At 38.8% G+C, this 19821-nt stretch overlaps 1 protein-coding gene across 13 annotated transcripts in view; it reads right to left on the bottom strand.

Annotated features, from left to right (window-relative positions):
* Nucleotides 1-19821, bottom strand: part of doc2d (double C2-like domains, delta) — a 240410-nt gene that overhangs the window by 88111 nt on the left and 132478 nt on the right. For all 13 annotated transcript variants that reach the window (XM_062026282.1, XM_062026274.1, XM_062026269.1 and 10 more), the window contains 2 exons: nt 17470-17549; nt 10203-10277 (listed from right to left, as the gene is read on the bottom strand). In XM_062026282.1, coding sequence (XP_061882266.1) covers nt 10203-10277; nt 17470-17549 — 155 coding nt within the window. The remainder of the gene's footprint in view (nt 1-10202; nt 10278-17469; nt 17550-19821) is intronic.

Raw genomic sequence — 19821 nt, 5'->3', positions numbered from 1 at the left:
TTTATAGTAAAACTGAAATATGCAGTATTTGGTAATTAGAGCCCTAAAATATCAATAATGCAGGACACCATTGATTTGAAATATTTCATATTTTTGAGTAATCACAGTGAAAAGATAAATAAAAAATCAATAAATATATTTGGGATCCAAAAGGTGCCCCACTCATAAAGTGATACATTTTTATTAGCTTTTTCTTTTACTTTCAACACTTAAGTTACGAGATCAACTTCAGATATATCTGTCCATTTTATGCTGGAACTATTATTTGGTTTGTTTGATGCGCTTTTGTCAAAGAAAACTTTGACGTTTATATATATGGCTACTACACAATATATGCAATATTTACCACATAAAACATTTTAAAGTGAAATATTTGAAGTAATTGGAGCCCTGAAAATAATTCATTATAACATGGATTTTTTTTGTCATTATTATTATTTTTTGAGCAATGGCAAAAAAATAAAAATAAAGAAAGACCAAAGAAAAAAGCTTTTGTGTCAACATTGCAACTTTTTCTGGTTAGATTTCACCTCATTCCACTTTTTTTTAATGTTCTTTTTTATTTTTACAATAGTATTTCCAGATTGTGTGTCGGGCCGCTAAACAATTAGCTGCGGGCCGCACTTTGGACACCCCTGCTGTAGATACTTAGCATCATCTACAACAGTGGTCCCCAACCACCGGTACGCGGACCGGTACCGGGCCGCGGACCGATTGGTACCGGGCCGCGCAAGAAATAAAAAAAATAAAAAAATATATATATTTTTTTTTTTAAATGAAATCAACATAAAAATCACAATATATACATTATATATCAATACAGTCTGCAGGGATACAGTCCGTAAACACACATGATTGTATTTATTTATGTAAAAAAAAAATTAAAAAAAAAAAAAAAAATTTTTTTTAAAAATACACCCCTTCCCCCGTTCCGTGGGACAAATTTTCAAGCGTTGACCGGTCCACAGCTACAAAAAGGTTGGGGACCACTGATCTACAACACAACTTGTGAATGTGGACTCATGTCATTGATCACATAAAAAGTTAGTCATCATATTTACAATCATTGACATGGCTAATAAGTCTGAAGAAGGCCCGGAGCTCCGCCCCTACGCGTGCTCTCGCCGTAGGCCATACAAAATATTTCAGGGATACAAGATTTGGTGCGACGCCGGCCAACTTCATCCCTCATGTTGGCGTCCACCCCCCTGCTGGATATTTGACTAATGACGGGTCCTTACATCCTCTGTTGACGCATTCTCCTGGCCCCGCCCACCCCCGCCGTCAACACACGCCTGTTGACGTGAGCCGTGTAACAATCCTCCCTGTTTCCATGACAACCACCTGCTGCTGTCCTCCCCGTAATGTTCCCCCCCCCGCCCGCATCTTTTCTTTTTACTCCCTCGCTCTCCCTCCTCGCCTCGCGTTGTTGGTATTTCAAGGTCAAAGAAGGCCGCGGCGAGACGGCAACAGGAAGTCCGCGGCCTCGCCAACAACAGGCGGCGTTTGGGAAGTGTCAACAGCGCGTCGCTTCCCCCGCACGTCTTGTCATGTTGCAGCCTTATTTCTAAATGGAATACATTCATTGTGGTCCTCAAAATCCTACACACAATACCCCATAAGGACTGTTTTTTAGGGTCCGCCCTGTACCCTGTACAAAGGACTCCCACAGGGAGTCCTTTGTACAGGGTACAAAGGAACCTATTGAATTTGTAAGGTTTTATTATTATTATTCTTTATTCTTCCGCCGCCACAAAAAACACTAATTTGACCCACTTAACATGCTCCAAAACTCACCAAATTTGACACACACATCAGGACCTGCGAAAATTTCAATAAAATAAAAAAACCAAACCCCAAAAATCAAAATTGCGCTCTAGCGCCCCCTAGTAAAAAACAAAAACAAACTGCCTGTAACTGCCACTAGGAAGGTCGTAGAGACATGAAACAAAAACCTCTATGTAGGTCAGACTTAGACCTACATTTCATAATTTTACATCCTAACCAACAGGAAGTTGGCAATTTCCCCTTCAAGACAAAATTGTACTAAAAAAACTCATTTTTGCCTCTTTGACCTCTAATTTGACCCCCTTAAAATACTTCAAAACTCACCAAATTTCTCACACACATCGGGACTGGTGGAAATTGCGATTTAAAAAAAAAAAACCAACCCCAAAACTCAAAATTGTGCTCTACATATAGGTCTCACTTAGACCTACAACTCATAATGACACATCCTCAGGCAAAAACCAACAGGAAGTTGGCAATTTCCCCTTCAAGACAAAATTGTACTAAAAAAACTCATTTTTGCCTCTTTGACCTCTAATTTGACCCCCTTAAAATACTTCAAAACTCACCAAATTTCTCACACACATCGGGACTGGTGGAAATTGCGATCTAAAAAAAAAACCCAACCCCAAAACTCAAAATTGTGCTCTACATATAGGTCTCACTTAGACCTACAACTCATAATGACACATCCTCGGGCAAAAACCAACAGGAAGTTGGCAATTTCCCCTTCAAGACAAAATTGTACTAAAAAAACTCATTTTTGCCTCTTTGACCTCTAATTTGACCCCCTTAAAATACTTCAAAACTCACCAAATTTCTCACACACATCAGGACTGGTGGAAATTGCGATCTAAAAAAAAACCCAACCCCAAAACTCAAAATTGTGCTCTACATATAGGTCTCACTTAGACCTACAACTCATAATGACACATCCTCGGGCAAAAACCAACAGGAAGTTGGCAATTTCCCCTTCAAGACAAAATTGTACTAAAAAAACTCATTTTTGCCTCTTTGACCTCTAATTTGACCCCCTTAAAATACTTCAAAACTCACCAAATTTCTCACACACATCGGGACTGGTGGACATTGCGATCTAAAAAAAAACCCAACCCCAAAACTCAAAATTGTGCTCTACATATAGGTCTCACTTAGACCTACAACTCATAATGACACATCCTCGGGCAAAAACCAACAGGAAGTTGGCAATTTCCCCTTCAAGACAAAATTGTACTAAAAAAACTCATTTTTGCCTCTTTGACCTCTAATTTGACCCCCTTAAAATACTTCAAAACTCACCAAATTTCTCACACACATCAGGACTGGTGGAAATTGCGATCTAAAAAAAAACCCAACCCCAAAACTCAAAATTGTGCTCTACATATAGGTCTCACTTAGACCTACAACTCATAATGACACATCCTCGGGCAAAAACCAACAGGAAGTTGGCAATTTCCCCTTCAAGACAAAATTGTACTAAAAAAACTCATTTTTGCCTCTTTGACCTCTAATTTGACCCCCTTAAAATACTTCAAAACTCACCAAATTTCTCACACACATCAGGACTGGTGGAAATTGCGATCTAAAAAAAAACCCCAACCCCAAAACTCAAAATTGTGCTCTACATATAGGTCTCACTTAGACCTACAACTCATAATGACACATCCTCGGGCAAAAACCAACAGGAAGTTGGCAATTTCCCCTTCAAGACAAAATTGTACTAAAAAAACTAATTTTTGCCTCTTTGACCTCTAATTTGACCCCCTTAAAATACTTCAAAACTCACCAAATTTCTCACACACATCGGGACTGGTGGAAATTGCGATCTAAAAAAAAAACCCAACCCCAAAACTCAAAATTGTGCTCTACATATAGGTCTCACTTAGACCTACAACTCATAATGACACATCCTCGGGCAAAAACCAACAGGAAGTTGGCAATTTCCCCTTCAAGACAAAATTGTACTAAAAAAACTCATTTTTGCCTCTTTGACCTCTAATTTGACCCCCTTAAAATACTTCAAAACTCACCAAATTTCTCACACACATCGGGACTGGTGGAAATTGCGATCTAAAAAAAAAACCCAACCCCAAAACTCTGAATTGTGCTCTACATATAGGTCTCACTTAGACCTACAACTCATAATGACACATCCTCGGGCAAAAACCAACAGGAAGTTGGCAATTTCCCCTTCAAGACAAAATTGTACTAAAAAAACTAATTTTTGCCTCTTTGACCTCTAATTTGACCCCCTTAAAATACTTCAAAACTCACCAAATTTCTCACACACATCGGGACTGGTGGACATTGCGATCTAAAAAAAAACCCAACCCCAAAACTCAAAATTGTGCTCTACATATAGGTCTCACTTAGACCTACAACTCATAATGACACATCCTCGGGCAAAAACCAACAGGAAGTTGGCAATTTCCCCTTCAAGACAAAATTGTACTAAAAAAACTCATTTTTGCCTCTTTGACCTCTAATTTGACCCCCTTAAAATACTTCAAAACTCACCAAATTTCTCACACACATCAGGACTGGTGGAAATTGCGATCTAAAAAAAAACCCAACCCCAAAACTCAAAATTGTGCTCTACATATAGGTCTCACTTAGACCTACAACTCATAATGACACATCCTCGGGCAAAAACCAACAGGAAGTTGGCAATTTCCCCTTCAAGACAAAATTGTACTAAAAAAACTCATTTTTGCCTCTTTGACCTCTAATTTGACCCCCTTAAAATACTTCAAAACTCACCAAATTTCTCACACACATCGGGACTGGTGGAAATTGCGATCTAAAAAAAAAAACCCAACCCCAAAACTCAAAATTGTGCTCTACATATAGGTCTCACTTAGACCTACAACTCATAATGACACATCCTCGGGCAAAAACCAACAGGAAGTTGGCAATTTCCCCTTCAAGACAAAATTGTACTAAAAAAACTAATTTTTGCCTCTTTGACCTCTAATTTGACCCCCTTAAAATACTTCAAAACTCACCAAATTTCTCACACACATCGGGACTGGTGGAAATTGCGATCTAAAAAAAAAACCCAACCCCAAAACTCAAAATTGTGCTCTACATATAGGTCTCACTTAGACCTACAACTCATAATGACACATCCTCCGGCAAAAACCAACAGGAAGTTGGCAATTTCCCCTTCAAGACAAAATTGTACTAAAAAAACTCATTTTTGCCTCTTTGACCTCTAATTTGACCCCCTTAAAATACTTCAAAACTCACCAAATTTCTCACACACATCAGGACTGGTGGAAATTGCGATCTAAAAAAAAACCCAACCCCAAAACTCAAAATTGTGCTCTACATATAGGTCTCACTTAGACCTACAACTCATAATGACACATCCTCGGGCAAAAACCAACAGGAAGTTGGCAATTTCCCCTTCAAGACAAAATTGTACTAAAAAAACTAATTTTTGCCTCTTTGACCTCTAATTTGACCCCCTTAAAATACTTCAAAACTCACCAAATTTCTCACACACATCGGGACTGGTGGACATTGCGATCTAAAAAAAAACCCAACCCCAAAACTCAAAATTGTGCTCTACATATAGGTCTCACTTAGACCTACAACTCATAATGACACATCCTCGGGCAAAAACCAACAGGAAGTTGGCAATTTCCCCTTCAAGACAAAATTGTACTAAAAAAACTCATTTTTGCCTCTTTGACCTCTAATTTGACCCCCTTAAAATACTTCAAAACTCACCAAATTTCTCACACACATCAGGACTGGTGGAAATTGCGATCTAAAAAAAAACCCAACCCCAAAACTCAAAATTGTGCTCTACATATAGGTCTCACTTAGACCTACAACTCATAATGACACATCCTCGGGCAAAAACCAACAGGAAGTTGGCAATTTCCCCTTCAAGACAAAATTGTACTAAAAAAACTCATTTTTGCCTCTTTGACCTCTAATTTGACCCCCTTAAAATACTTCAAAACTCACCAAATTTCTCACACACATCGGGACTGGTGGAAATTGCGATCTAAAAAAAAAAACCCAACCCCAAAACTCAAAATTGTGCTCTACATATAGGTCTCACTTAGACCTACAACTCATAATGACACATCCTCGGGCAAAAACCAACAGGAAGTTGGCAATTTCCCCTTCAAGACAAAATTGTACTAAAAAAACTAATTTTTGCCTCTTTGACCTCTAATTTGACCCCCTTAAAATACTTCAAAACTCACCAAATTTCTCACACACATCGGGACTGGTGGAAATTGCGATCTAAAAAAAAAACCCAACCCCAAAACTCAAAATTGTGCTCTACATATAGGTCTCACTTAGACCTACAACTCATAATGACACATCCTCCGGCAAAAACCAACAGGAAGTTGGCAATTTCCCCTTCAAGACAAAATTGTACTAAAAAAACTCATTTTTGCCTCTTTGACCTCTAATTTGACCCCCTTAAAATACTTCAAAACTCACCAAATTTCTCACACACATCAGGACTGGTGGAAATTGCGATCTAAAAAAAAACCCAACCCCAAAACTCAAAATTGTGCTCTACATATAGGTCTCACTTAGACCTACAACTCATAATGACACATCCTCGGGCAAAAACCAACAGGAAGTTGGCAATTTCACATTTTTGACAAAAATGTACTAAAAACACTCCTTTTTACGTCTTTGACCTCTAATTTGACCCCCTTAAAATACTTCAAAACTCACCAAACTTCTTACACACATCGGGACTGGTGGAAATTGCGATCTAAAAAAAAAAAACGAACCCCAAAACTCAAAATTATGCTCTACATAATTTTTGAAAAAAACTGCTCCTCAGAGGAAAACTCAGACAAAACTGCTTGTAACTTCCAGTAGGAACGTCTTAGAGACATGAAACAAATACCTCTATGTAGGTCTCGCGTAGACCTACATTTCATAGATTGACATCCTTCAGCAAAAATAAACAGGAAGTTTGCTATTCCTCCTTCAAAACAAAATTTTTGTTACAACCGGTCACCAAACATCAAACATTATCTGCTCCGAGCGCGTTTGTCGTTTCGGCTTCAAACTGCTACAGGAGAGAGATTGAACCCTTCTGATTAAAAGTTGAAGAAAGAGTTTTGATACGTGCTACCGTTTTGATTTCACGAGCCTTCAAAGACCCGCAGCACTAAAGTTGCTCCGCTGCTGTTGTTTTAAGAGTGCTGCTTAAAAGCAGAAAGCACCAGCGTGAGCACAGAACGCAGAGAAGGTAGTACACTACACAACTTCCTCTAACTCCCAGTACGAATATCGTAGAGACACGAAACAAAAACCTCTATGTAGGTCTCACTCAGGACTACCACTGGACAAAAGTATTGGGACACCTAGGACTAGCACCTGCCAAAATGCGGACCCGTCCAACGCTGCTTGCAGCTTTAATTTATTTATTTTTTTTTTTGCAAATGTATTGAAAACATTTTTTTTTTTTTAAATGTACATAAGTATTCACAGCCTATGCTAAATACTTTTTTGATGCAGCAATTACAGCCTCAAGTCTTTTTAAATATGATGCCACAAGCCTGGCACACCTTTCTTTGGGCACTTTCTCTCCTTCCTCTTTGCAGCACCTCTCCAGCTCCATCCGGTTCTTACAGGATGTCATCTTAGTCCAGTCTGGGAGGTGACCAAGACCCTGATGGTCAGTCAGTCAGATTTACAACATTCCTCTGTGGAGAGAGGAGAACCTTCCAGAAGCGGTAATCCACCAATCAAGACTGTGTGGTAGAGTAACCGGAAAGAAGCCATTTCTTGATAAAAGTTTGCCAAAAATGCACCTGAAAGATTCTCAGACCATAAGAAAGTAAATTCTCTGGTCTGGTGAGACAAAGATTGACGTCTTTGGCGTGAATGTCAGCCGTCATGTTTAGCACCACCAATACCACCCCTACGGCGAAGCATGGTGGCGACAGCATCATCATGCTGTGGGGATGGTTTTCCACAGCAAGAACTGAGAGACTAATCAGGATAGAGGGAAAGATGAACGCAGCAATGTACGGAGACATCCTGGATGAAAAAGCAACACTTCCCATCCAACCGGGTGCAGCTTAAGAGGTGCTGCAAAGAGGAATGGGCCCAAACTGCCCAAAAGATAGGTGTGCCAAGCTCGGTATTGAGCAAGACTTGAGACTGCATCAGAATTGACCAGACTAGACTCCTGCAACTCACTTCTTGTCGGGATCCCCAGCAAGAAGATCCAGAAGCTGCAGTACTTCCAGAATAGAGCTGCTAGGATCCTGATGAGAGTGTGGAAATACCACCACGTCACACCAACTCTCAAATCCTTTCACTGGCTTCCTGTCCCACTCAGGATTGAATACAAAGTCTCCCTACTAACCCACCAGTGCCTCCATGGAAATGCCCCCCTCTACCTCAAAGAACTACTCACCCCCAAATCCTCCACACCACACCTCCGCCGGAGACCGGGCTTTCTGCTCTGCCGCTCCCAGTCTGTGGAACGCGCTCCCTGACCACCTGAGGGCACCACAGACTGTGGATGCTTTTAAAAAAGGCTTAAAAACCCTTCTTTTTAAAAAAGCCTTTTATTAGATATATGTGTGCTGGTTCTAGTTTTTATTTTTATTATCTTTTAATTAGATTTTTTTAATACACTGTAGCACGTTGAGGTTGTTTACTCAATGTAAAGTACTTTTTTACAAATAAAATCTACACTACCGTTCAAAAGTTTGGGGTCACCCAAACAATTTAGTGGAATAGCCTTCATTTGTAAGAACAAGAATAGACTGTCGAGTTTCAGATGAAAGTTCTCTTTTTCTGGCCATTTTGAGCGTTTAATTGACCCCACAAATGTGATGCTCCAGAAACTCAATCTGCTCAAAGGAAGGTCAGTTTTGTAGCTTCTGTAACGAGCTAAAGTGTTTTCAGATGTGTGAACATGATTGCACAAGGGTTTTCTAATCATCAATTAGCATTCTGAGCCAATGAGCAAACACATTGTACCATTAGAACACTGGAGTGATAGTTGCTGGAAATGGGCCTCTATACACCTATGTAGATATTGCACCAAAAAGCAGACATTTGCAGCTAGAATAGTCATTTACCACATTAGCAATGTATAGAGTGTATTTCTGTAAAGTTAAGACTAATTTAAAGTAGGGATGTCCGATAATGGCTTTTTGCCGATATCCGATATTCCGATATTGTCCAACTCTTTAATTACCGATACCGATATCAACCGATACCGATATCAACCGATATATGCAGTCGTGGAATTAACACATTATAATGCCTAATTTGGACAACCAGATATGGTGAAGATAAGGTACTTTTTTTAAAAATAATAAAATAACATAAACTAAATTAAAAACATTTTCTTGAATAAAAAAGAAAGTACAACAATATAAAACAGTTACATAGAAACTAGTAATTAATGAAAATGAGTAAAATGAACTGTTAAAGGTTAGTACTATTAGTGGACCAGCAGCGTGTGCTTACGGACTGTATCCCTTGCAGACTGTATTGATATATATTGATGTATAATGTAGGAAGCAGAATATTGATAACAGAAAGAAATGGGGGGAGGGAGGTTTTTTGGGTTGGTGCACTAATTGTAAGTGTATCTTGTGTTTTTTTGTTGTTGATTTAATAAAAAAATAAAAATAAAATTAAAAAAATAAATAAAACGATACAGATAATAAAAAACCGATACCGATCATTTCCGATATTACATTTTAACGCATTTATCGGCCGATAATCCCTAGTTTAAAGTTATTTTCATTGAAAAATAAGGACATTTTAATGTGACCCCAAACTTTTGAACGGTAGTGTATTATAACTATTATTATTATTATTATTATTGAGCAAAGGCTGTGAGTACTTAAGTACATGGGATTTTTTTGTTTTTTTTACATTTAATACATTTGCAAAAACAAAAACAAACATTGTCATTATGGGGTATTGTGTGTCGAATTTTGAGGACACCCATTTTGGAATAAGGCTGCAACATAAGAACACGTGTGACTCCTTTTTGGACGAACAATGGAGGTGCTCTGGAAGCCGTCTGGAGTTGGCACTTCACACCTCGTTGGACCTATCATGGCTCGCCATACTTCCTGTCCGCCTCCAGCCAAAATGGTGGATGACAGCTTGCCAAAAGGCACTGGGGCTGCGGCGGCGGCGGCGAGCCTTATCTTCCCGCCGGCTGGCGCTGGAGCCCAAACAGCAGCAGCAGCAGCAGCGCGGCGGAGCGAGACATGTTTGTGCTCCATAAAGCCGCCCATCGAGCCAGGCGCGACCGCCGCTAAATCAGCCGGCTCCCGCGTGACGCTTCGGCAGGTGCCTTCCTCACCTTTTTCTACGCTGGAACAACACGGGCGTGCGTGCAAGTGTGCTGTGGAATGGCGTGTTATGTGGAGGGATGGAGCAGTGACCTTGCTGGCCCCGGGCAGGAGATGAAGCTTGACGTATGGATCAGCCAGCCCGTTGGAGTCCATGGCTTTCAGTCCCTGTGGACACACACACACACACACACACACACACACACACACACACACACACACACACACACACACACACACACACACACACACACACACACTGTGGTGACGTCATCGTTGGCTCCCACACTACAGGGTCAGACATACAATAGTGCTGGTGGGTGTTTCCATTGCGTGCCACAGTTCCTCACTCTACTGTTGACTTCTACAGACGTATTTACACAATGAAGAACATGAGACGCTGGCGTCCTTCAAACAAACACTTGGAGGAGGAGGAGGAGGAGGAGGAGGAGGAGGAGGAGGAGGAGGAGGCACGCACCAGAGCAGGGCTGGACTATTCAATATCATTTCCATTTTGGCTTCTCACCATCATACAAATATTAAGAAAGAAAACAGAAAGTGCAAGAACATTCCCGAAACGGATGAGTGAGCGTTTGAGTGAAAACTAAACCGCGTCTAAGTTTGGTTCTCACTGGGGGTGTAACGGTACACAAAAATTTCGGTTCGGTACGTACCTCGGTTTAGAGTAGGGCTGCAACTAACGATTCATTTGATAATTGATTAATCTGTCGATTATTACTTCGATTAATAATCGGATAAAAGAGACAAACTACATTTCTATCCTATCCAGTATTTCATTGAAAAAAACCAGCATACTGGCACCATACTTACCGTATTTCCTTGAATAGCCGCCGGGGCGCTAATTAATTTAAAACCTCTTCTCACTCCTGCGCTTACCAAAAGCATGCGGAATGGGCAAGCATGCGCTAATTATTTTAAAACCTCTTCTCACTCCGGCGCTTACCTTATCATGAAAAGCACATTTAATAAAAAAATGTTATTATGGTCTTACCTTTACTTATAAATGATGTCCATGTGCAGCTGATTCTGATCAAAGGCAGTCTTCCTTATCTTTCTTCAGTTTTAAAAGTCTCTGGAGATATTCCTTTAATTATTACCTCCTGCTTCGATTGAAAGTCCAGTTTAGAAAACTGTTTTATTTTAGATATGTAATCCTCCATGGTAAAAGTGCAAGCAAACGATCGCTGCTCATGCTTGCTGCTTGTTGTCTTCTTCTACAGCACCGGTCTTCTGCAGTACGGGTAGTCGCAAGAAGGATCACTAGCGCCCTCTACCACCAGGAGGCGGGAGTCATTTAATGACTCATATTTGACCCGGCGGAAGTGCCAAGCATGCGCTAATTATTTTGCGACACGAGTTTGACCCGGCTGTAATTCTAGGCAGGCGAATACTATATTCCCGGCGGCAATTCAAGGAAATACGGTATTTTGATTATTGTTTCTCAGCTGTTTGTAAATGTTGCAGTTTATAAATAAAGGTTTAGTAAAAAAAAAAAATATATATATATATATATATATATATATATTTAAAAAAAAAAAAAAAAAAAAAAAACTCTGCGCATGCGCATAGCATAGATCCAACGAATCGATGACTAAATTAATCGGCAACTATTTTAATAATCGATTTTAATCGATTTAATCGATTAGTTGTTGCAGCCCTAGTTTAGAGGTCACGGTTCGGTTCATTTTCGGTACAGTAAGAAAACAACAAAATGTAAATTTTTGGGTTATTTATTTACCAAATTTGCAAAATCTTCCAGCAAAAATATTTTTCTTAGTGTAATATTTGATGTGAAGTAATGGGAACCTTGGATAGGTCAATCATTCATAATAACATTGATTTTGATTCAATATTATGTTTTGAGCAATGACAGTTGGAAAGAAAAATAAAACAGCTTTGTTGTATTAGTCAACATTGCAACTTTTTCTAAATTAAAGCTTTTTTATTTCACTTTTGTTATGTTTTTGTTTATTTGAATAGTATTTTTAGAATGTGCCGTGGGCCTTTAAAACATTAGCTGTGGGCCGCAAATGGCCTCCGGGGCACACTTTTGACACCCCTGCTATAGATAATAAAACATTAAATGTGATAAATCTATGGATAAAAAGCAGATGCGCGTTTATCATAACTCTCTCTCTCTCTCTCTGTCTCTGCCCCTCCCTCACCAATGCTGCTGTTTGTTTTGTTTTTAACCCCTTCTTAACCCTGAACGTACATTGAAAATACACGCAACCCTAACTCAAAATGCCGGACATTTGAGGCATTTAAGAAACTCCGCCCTGACAGCTCCGCAAAAGAGGACATGTCCGGTGAAAAGAGGACGTATGGTCAGTCTATCCTAGCCCGTTAGCTGCTAGCATGCCGTGTGTTGTGTCTCGGTGTGCATTGTTTCAGGCCTGGCCCTAACCAATCTGGCGCCCTAGGCAAGATTTTAGGTGGCGCCCCCCCCCACATTTGCAGTGAAGTGTATATACTCACAAGAAACCGAATAGCTTTGTCTTTGACCTTTTTTTTTACTTAAAGAAAGCAAATTAACATATTATATGAGAATGTTATGTTATGATTATCTTTAACCAAATCACAGCAGTGCTCAAATTAAAAAACAGTATTCCCTCTCATGTGATATTGCTTAATTAACATTAATGATGTGCACTTTAACAACTTTAGGCTTACAACTATACCTAATATATAAAGAGGTGGAAAAGTGACTATTACCTGCAGGGCAAACATTAGCTAGCCAGAAGGCAATAACAATGTCAACAAAAAACACCTGCTTAAAAGATCTAATACAAATGTCCCTGAGGAATGTAAGGTGGGAGTACTGTAATTACCTAACGTTACATTATTATTTTCCATTACAATTTAGCCCCCTCCACAATATTAACCCGACGTTAAAACAGAACTAGCTATTTATTGATTAGCAATTGCCGAATCATGTAACATTAGCTTAATGCTAAAAAGCCAGGTTACTATCACATTCTGTAACAGACAAATAATTTCATGTAGGCTAACGTTACCTACCTGCTACCTCTGTCTTTTTCTCGTTTCTCCTCTTCTTTTCTCTTTTTTTTCCCTGGGCACCTGACAGTTTTGGCCGTTTTGACATCTTGTGTTGATTTTTTGATGCGGTGACGTCCATAAACAGTCATGATACGGGAAGGGAGGGGGCGCACCGTGCGGGGGAGGGGGGTGGGGGGGGGGGGGTGGGGGTGGGGGGGGGGCGGGGGGAGGGGGGGGGAGGGGCGTATTGTTGTAACAAATATTTCTATTAAATAGGCTTTACTTTGCATTTTAATTAACGTGGGATTATTTTTTTGTATTTAGAAATAATAGTACCAACTTTTTTTTTTCTCCAACATTTGTGGCACTGGCGTGGCGCCCCCTGATGGACGGCGCCCTTAGCATTAGCCTATACGGCCTATGCCACGGGCCGGCCCTGCATTGTTTACACAACGTGTGTTACGCTACTTAATATGTCCGTTCGGTACACCTCCGAACCGAACCGTAACCCCCGTACCGAAATGGTTCAATACAAATACACGTACCGTTACACCCCTAGTTCTCACCATGGTTTCTATTTTGTATTTGACGCCACACTTGCATGAATAATCACTAGGGATGTAACCATGTCAACATCTGGCGGTGCGATATTATCACAGGATTAAAGGACTGCACTTTATTTTTTTGAAATGTTGCCTATCGTTCATAATCGTTATGAGACACAAGAACACACTTCTTTTTTAAATTTATTAACATTTTAAAGATGATTAAAAAAAGCTTGCAAGATTTGGCTAATGAGAGTCATCGTTGTGGCCTTCAAAGTCTCTACTTCATAACCCTCCATCAACCTTTTATATACACACTACAAGTATATATATCATGTAGAAACAGACACCTTCATAACAATATGTAATATGTACAATATACACACTGCAAGTATATATATAATGTAGTAACAGACACCTTCATAACAATATGTAATATGTATAATATACACACTGCAAGTATATATATAATGTAGTAACAGACACCTTCATAACAATATGTAATATGTACAATATACACACTGCAAGTATATATATAATGTAGTAACAGACACCTTCATAACAATATGTAATATGTACAATATACACACTGCAAGTATATATATAATGTAGAAACAGACACCTTCATAACAATATGTAATATGTACAATATACACACTGCAAGTATATATATAATGTAGTAACAGACACCTTCATAACAATATGTAATATGTACAATATACACACTGCAAGTATATATATATATAATGTAGTAACAGACACCTTCATAACAATATGTAATATGTACAATATACACACTGCAAGTATATATATAATGTAGTAACAGACACCTTCATAACAATATGTAATATGTACAATATACACACTGCAAGTATATATATAATGTAGTAACAGACACCTTCATAACAATATGTAATATGTACAATATACACACTGCAAGTATATATATAATGTAGTAACAGACACCTTCATAACAATATGTAATATGTATAATATACACACTGCAAGTATATATATAATGTAGTAACAGACACCTTCATAACAATATGTAATATGTACAATATACACACTGCAAGTATATATATCATGTAGTAACAGCTCATTTATTTATTATTTTATATCTGACTTCTGGCAACAAATGTGTGTTCCTCCGTCCAGAAACAAATGCGAGTGTGTTGTAATGATGGCAGATTTGGTAATAGACTATTATTTTTGGACAGAATGAGGATTCACCTCCTTGTCTCCCTTTTACGGTGTTCTATGTCTCCACCTTCCAGTCTCGCCCTCTAGTCCCGTGCTGCACAGAGGAGTACGGAAGCTGTAGGTTTTGTTTTTAGACCGGCTAATGAAAAAGCGCCAGAAAAAAACTACATTCACTAAGTTTCCGTTTCGTACCATAAGACGTCACATTTTGTGATGATTTTGAAAGCGCAATACTGTTACACCCCTCTAAACTACAAAGCTAAAGCTAGCAAGGTCAATCCTTTCACCCACAGATGCTTGTGTAGTTGTGTACGACATCATCGATGTACGGTCTTTGTACAAACCCCTAAAGCGGTGAAGTTGTCACGTTGTGTAAATGGTCAATAAAAAGAGAATACAACAAATCCTGTTCAACTTATATTCAATTGAATAGACTGCAAAGACAAGATATTTCATGTTCACACTCAGAAACTTTGGTATTTTTTGCAAATATTAGCTCATTTGGAATTTGATGCCTGCGACATGTTTCAAAAAAGCTGGCACAAGTGGCAAAAAAGAGTGATAAAGTTGAGGAATGCTCATCAAACTCTTATTTGGAACATCCCACAGGTGAACAGGCTAATTGGGAACAGGTGGGTGCCATGATTGGGTATAAAAGCAGCTTCCATGAAATGCTCAGTCGTTCACAAACAAGGACGGGGGCGAGGGTCACCACTTTGTCAACAAATGCCTGAGCAAATTGTTGAACAACAACATTTCTCAAGCAGCTATTGCAAGGAATTTAGGGATTTCACCATCTACGCTCCGTAATATCATCAAAAGGTTCAGAGAATGTGGAGAAATCACTGCAGGTAAGCCATGATATTACACACCTTCCATCCCTCAGGCAGTACTGCATCAAAAAGCCACTTCAGTGTGTAAAGGATATCACCACATGGGCTCAGGAAGACTTCAGAAAACCACTGTCAGTAACTACAGTTGGTCGCTACATCTGTAAGTGCAAGTTAAAACTCTACTATGCAAAGCCAAAGCCATTTATCAACAACACCCAGGAATGTATTGTTTTTGTTACGAATTACACAACGTGGGAACTTCACTGGTTTGGGGTTTTGTACAAACAGGACGGCAGTCGCAACTTTAGAGTCGTCTCCTAACTCGTCAAGCACACTTTCCTTCACAATAAAAGCGGTGTGTGCAACATCCGCTTACCGCCGTTACCTTACACAAGCATAATTTACTTAAATCACTTATTGATACATTAACAAAAAAAATATTATGCTCTGACTTAAGATATTGGTCCAAATTGCCCGAAGATTTATGGCACCAATAAATGAGGATTTTTGCAATATGAAATTGAATTTTATTGCTTTATTATATTGCTTTTGTTATTCTCATTTATTGTTGTTACCATTATTTTACTTGTTATCAATGTATATATGTCGTTATTTTAAGTTACATTTCAAGTAGGGATGTCCGATAATGGCTTTTTGCCGATATTCCGATATTGTCCAACTCTTTAATTACCGATACCGATATCAACCGATACCGATATCAACCCATATATACAGTCGTGGATTTAACACATTATTATGCCTAATTTGGACAACCAGGTATGGTGAAGATAAGGTACTTTTTTTTAAAAATAGTAAAATAAGATAAATAAATTAAAAACATTTTCTTGAATAAAAAAGAAAGTAAAACAATATAAAAACAGTTACATTGAAACTAGTAATTAATGAAAATTAGTAAAATTAACTGTTAAATAGGGATGTCCGATAATGGCTTTTTGCCGATATCCGATATTGTCCAACTCTTTAATTACCGATACCGATATCAACCGATACCGATATCAACCGATATATACAGTCGTGGAATTAACACATTATTATGCCTAATTTGGACAACCAGGTATGGTGAAGATAAGGTACTTTTTAAAAAAATTAGTAAAATAAGATAAATAAATTAAAAACATTTTCTTGAATAAAAAAGAAAGTAAAACAATATAAAAACAGTTACATAGAAACTAGTAATGAATGAAAACTAGTAAAATGAAGTGTTAAAGGTTAGTACTATTAGTGGAGCAGCAGCACGCACAATCATGTGTGCTTACGGACTGTATCCCTTGCAGACTGTATTGATATATATTGATATATAATGTAGGAAGCAGAATATTAATAACAGAAAGAAACAACCCTTTTGTGTGAATGAGTGTAAATGGGGGAGGGAGGTTTTTTGGGTTGGTGCACTAATTGTAAGTGTATCTTGTGTTTTTTATGTTGATTTAATAAAAAAAAAACAAAAAAAAAAAACAACAAAAAAACGATACCGATAATAAAAAACCGATACTGATAATTTCCGATATTACATTTTAACGCATATTTCCGCCGATATTATCGGAAATCTCTAATTTCAAGTAGAGTTTTTGATAGTACAGTAATTACTCCTGATTTCAAATGAATGAATAATCATGTTATTAATGGAGATTTCCATATCACTCAAAAATGGCGGCGGGTGTTATTTCTGCTATAATGGTCCAGCCCTGCACCTTCAAGCGGTGCTTACCTTGGCCTTGTGGGTGGTGCGGTGCTTACCTTGGCCTTGTGGATGGTGCAGTGCAGACAGTTGTTGTCCTGGTCAAAGAGCAGCGTGAACTCCAGCGTCCCCAAGTAGGCTGCAAGCAAGAAGAGCAGAGGAACTGTTGGCACATTGGACGCAACAACATGGCGCTGCTAATATGAATTGACCCGTCTGGTTTGATTACCATTTGGAAAATGAGCAGGAGTGTAAAGGCTGAGTGAGACGGTTGCAATAAATCAAGTAGTGAGCTTCCAGCGAGCAGCGCTCATTAGTCTTAGACTGCCAGGGAAGCTCAGCTTCCACTCAAATGGGAAACATATTTTGAGTTCACAATGTTCAACTTTTGCTCAGAAGGAGCCATTTCGGCAACTCCCGCCTCAGTCATTGTGGTGGCGTCACAGTGCATTAGAGCAGAGTTTATCAACCACTGTGAGATACAGTCGGGAGATGATCTAATTTCACCTATTTGGGTTAAAACATTTTTTGCAAACCAGTAATTATAGTCTGCAAATGATGTGTTGTTGTTGAGTGTCGGCTGGGCAGAGTAACCGTGTAATACTCTTCCATATCAGTAGGTGGCAGCAGGTAGCTAATTGCTTTGTAGATGTTGGAAACAGCGGGAGGCAGGGCGCAGGTAAAATTTAGTCTAATGCTTAAACCAAAAGTAAACAAAAGGTGAGTGCCCCTAAGAAAAGGCATTGAAGCTTAGGGAAGGCTATGCAGAACCAAACTAAAACTGAACTGGCTACTAAGGAAACAAAAACAGAATGCTGGACGACAGCAAAGACTTACTGTGGAGCAAAGACAATGTACATCCGAACATGACATGACAATCAACAATGTCCCCACAAAGAAGGATAAAAACAACTGAAATATTCTTGATTGCTAAAACAGAGTAGATGCGGGAAATATCGCTCAAAAGGGAGACATGAAACTGCTACAGGAAAATACCGAAAAAAGAGAAAAAGCCATTAAAATAAGAGCTCAAGACAAGAAGTAAAACACTACACACAAATAAACATTGATTGATTGATTGAACTGAGTTTTGTTTTTGAATGATTTCTGCTGGTGGTGTGCCTCTGCATTTTTTTCAACGCAAAAAATGTGCCTTGGCTCAAAAAAGGTTGAAAAACACTGCATTAGAGAACATTAAAGGAGCCATATGTAATAATGTCATGCCATTAAATGTCCCTGATATGTCATTAATAAATCATGTTCTTTTCCAATACCTCTATAACTGATAACAGCAGTTCATATGCTCATTTCAAAAGTAGATTTACAGCCCTGAAATATTGTTATTGTTTTGATGACCCGCCCTCCACCGTTTGACCAATTAGAAAGTCTGTGAGTGTGTCACATCCAGGTTGCCATCTTGGTCTGGCTACTGCCACCGGTAAAGTTACTAAACATGTCAGACCTTAGTCCATCTGAAAGTTAGCATTCTCAACTTATTCGTGACAAAGCCAGGAACAAAACCAGGATTTGTATCGGGGATATCTTTGAAAGATAGAGACCATTGAAAATGTTTTCATTTTACGCCAAACTTGCTCATTTCCTCCTTGATAGGCAAGTCAGACATTTACCTTTTCTTATGACTTATAATAAATGGAAATTTGGTATGTCAACTATATTGTCCAATATAGTAGAAAGATAGTATGTTCCTGCAACTAATGTTAGCATGCTAGCCCGGTCAATGACACATGGACATACAGGCTAACATATGCTAGTTAGCATGTATGTCCATGTGTCATCCAACTGACAGGACAACATATATTTAGTACAACTATGTGGATATGTGTAGTGTCAGTGTCTATTTCCTTCTCAATATGCTGAGGAAATGGGTTCCAACATTAGTCATCATGACAATGTGAAAGGTATGGAGACAAATTATATGATGAAATAATTCCTCATTGGTGTTTGCATATTGTGGACTACATGTACCAAGTTATATGGCAATCTGAAAGGTTTGATACAGTAGCCTATAGGCACACCTTGGTCAAATGTCTCCTCTTTAGTTTTGGGTGTGCATGAGGCTGCTAAGCATGCTCTACTTATTTTCACCAGTATAACCATCGCTAGTGTTGGTTGTAGTTGGTTTTAGTCTCTGTTTTCTGATAGTACTGACAATAACCATATGATTGTTGTGATATTGTACGCAGGCATGACCTACTTCTTGCTGGAATTAGCCTCATTTCTGTGTCAAATGTGTTGGTTAGAGATTTTTTATTGACAAAAAGTTTGTCTATTCATCTATTATGATCCTAGCACCTCAACCTCTAGTAAGAGGCAGTAAAAGTTTGAAGTTCTTCGGAGTAGCCTAGTCCATCCAGCTGGATTCGGCTGTGGGTCTGGCAACCTCAGTCAGG

The sequence above is a fragment of the Entelurus aequoreus genome, linkage group LG18 (genome assembly GCF_033978785.1).
Source record: "Entelurus aequoreus isolate RoL-2023_Sb linkage group LG18, RoL_Eaeq_v1.1, whole genome shotgun sequence".
Lineage (NCBI taxonomy): Eukaryota > Metazoa > Chordata > Actinopteri > Syngnathiformes > Syngnathidae > Entelurus > Entelurus aequoreus.
Note: the sequence above shows the minus strand (reverse complement) of the source record. Positions and strands in the feature narration are given on the sequence as shown.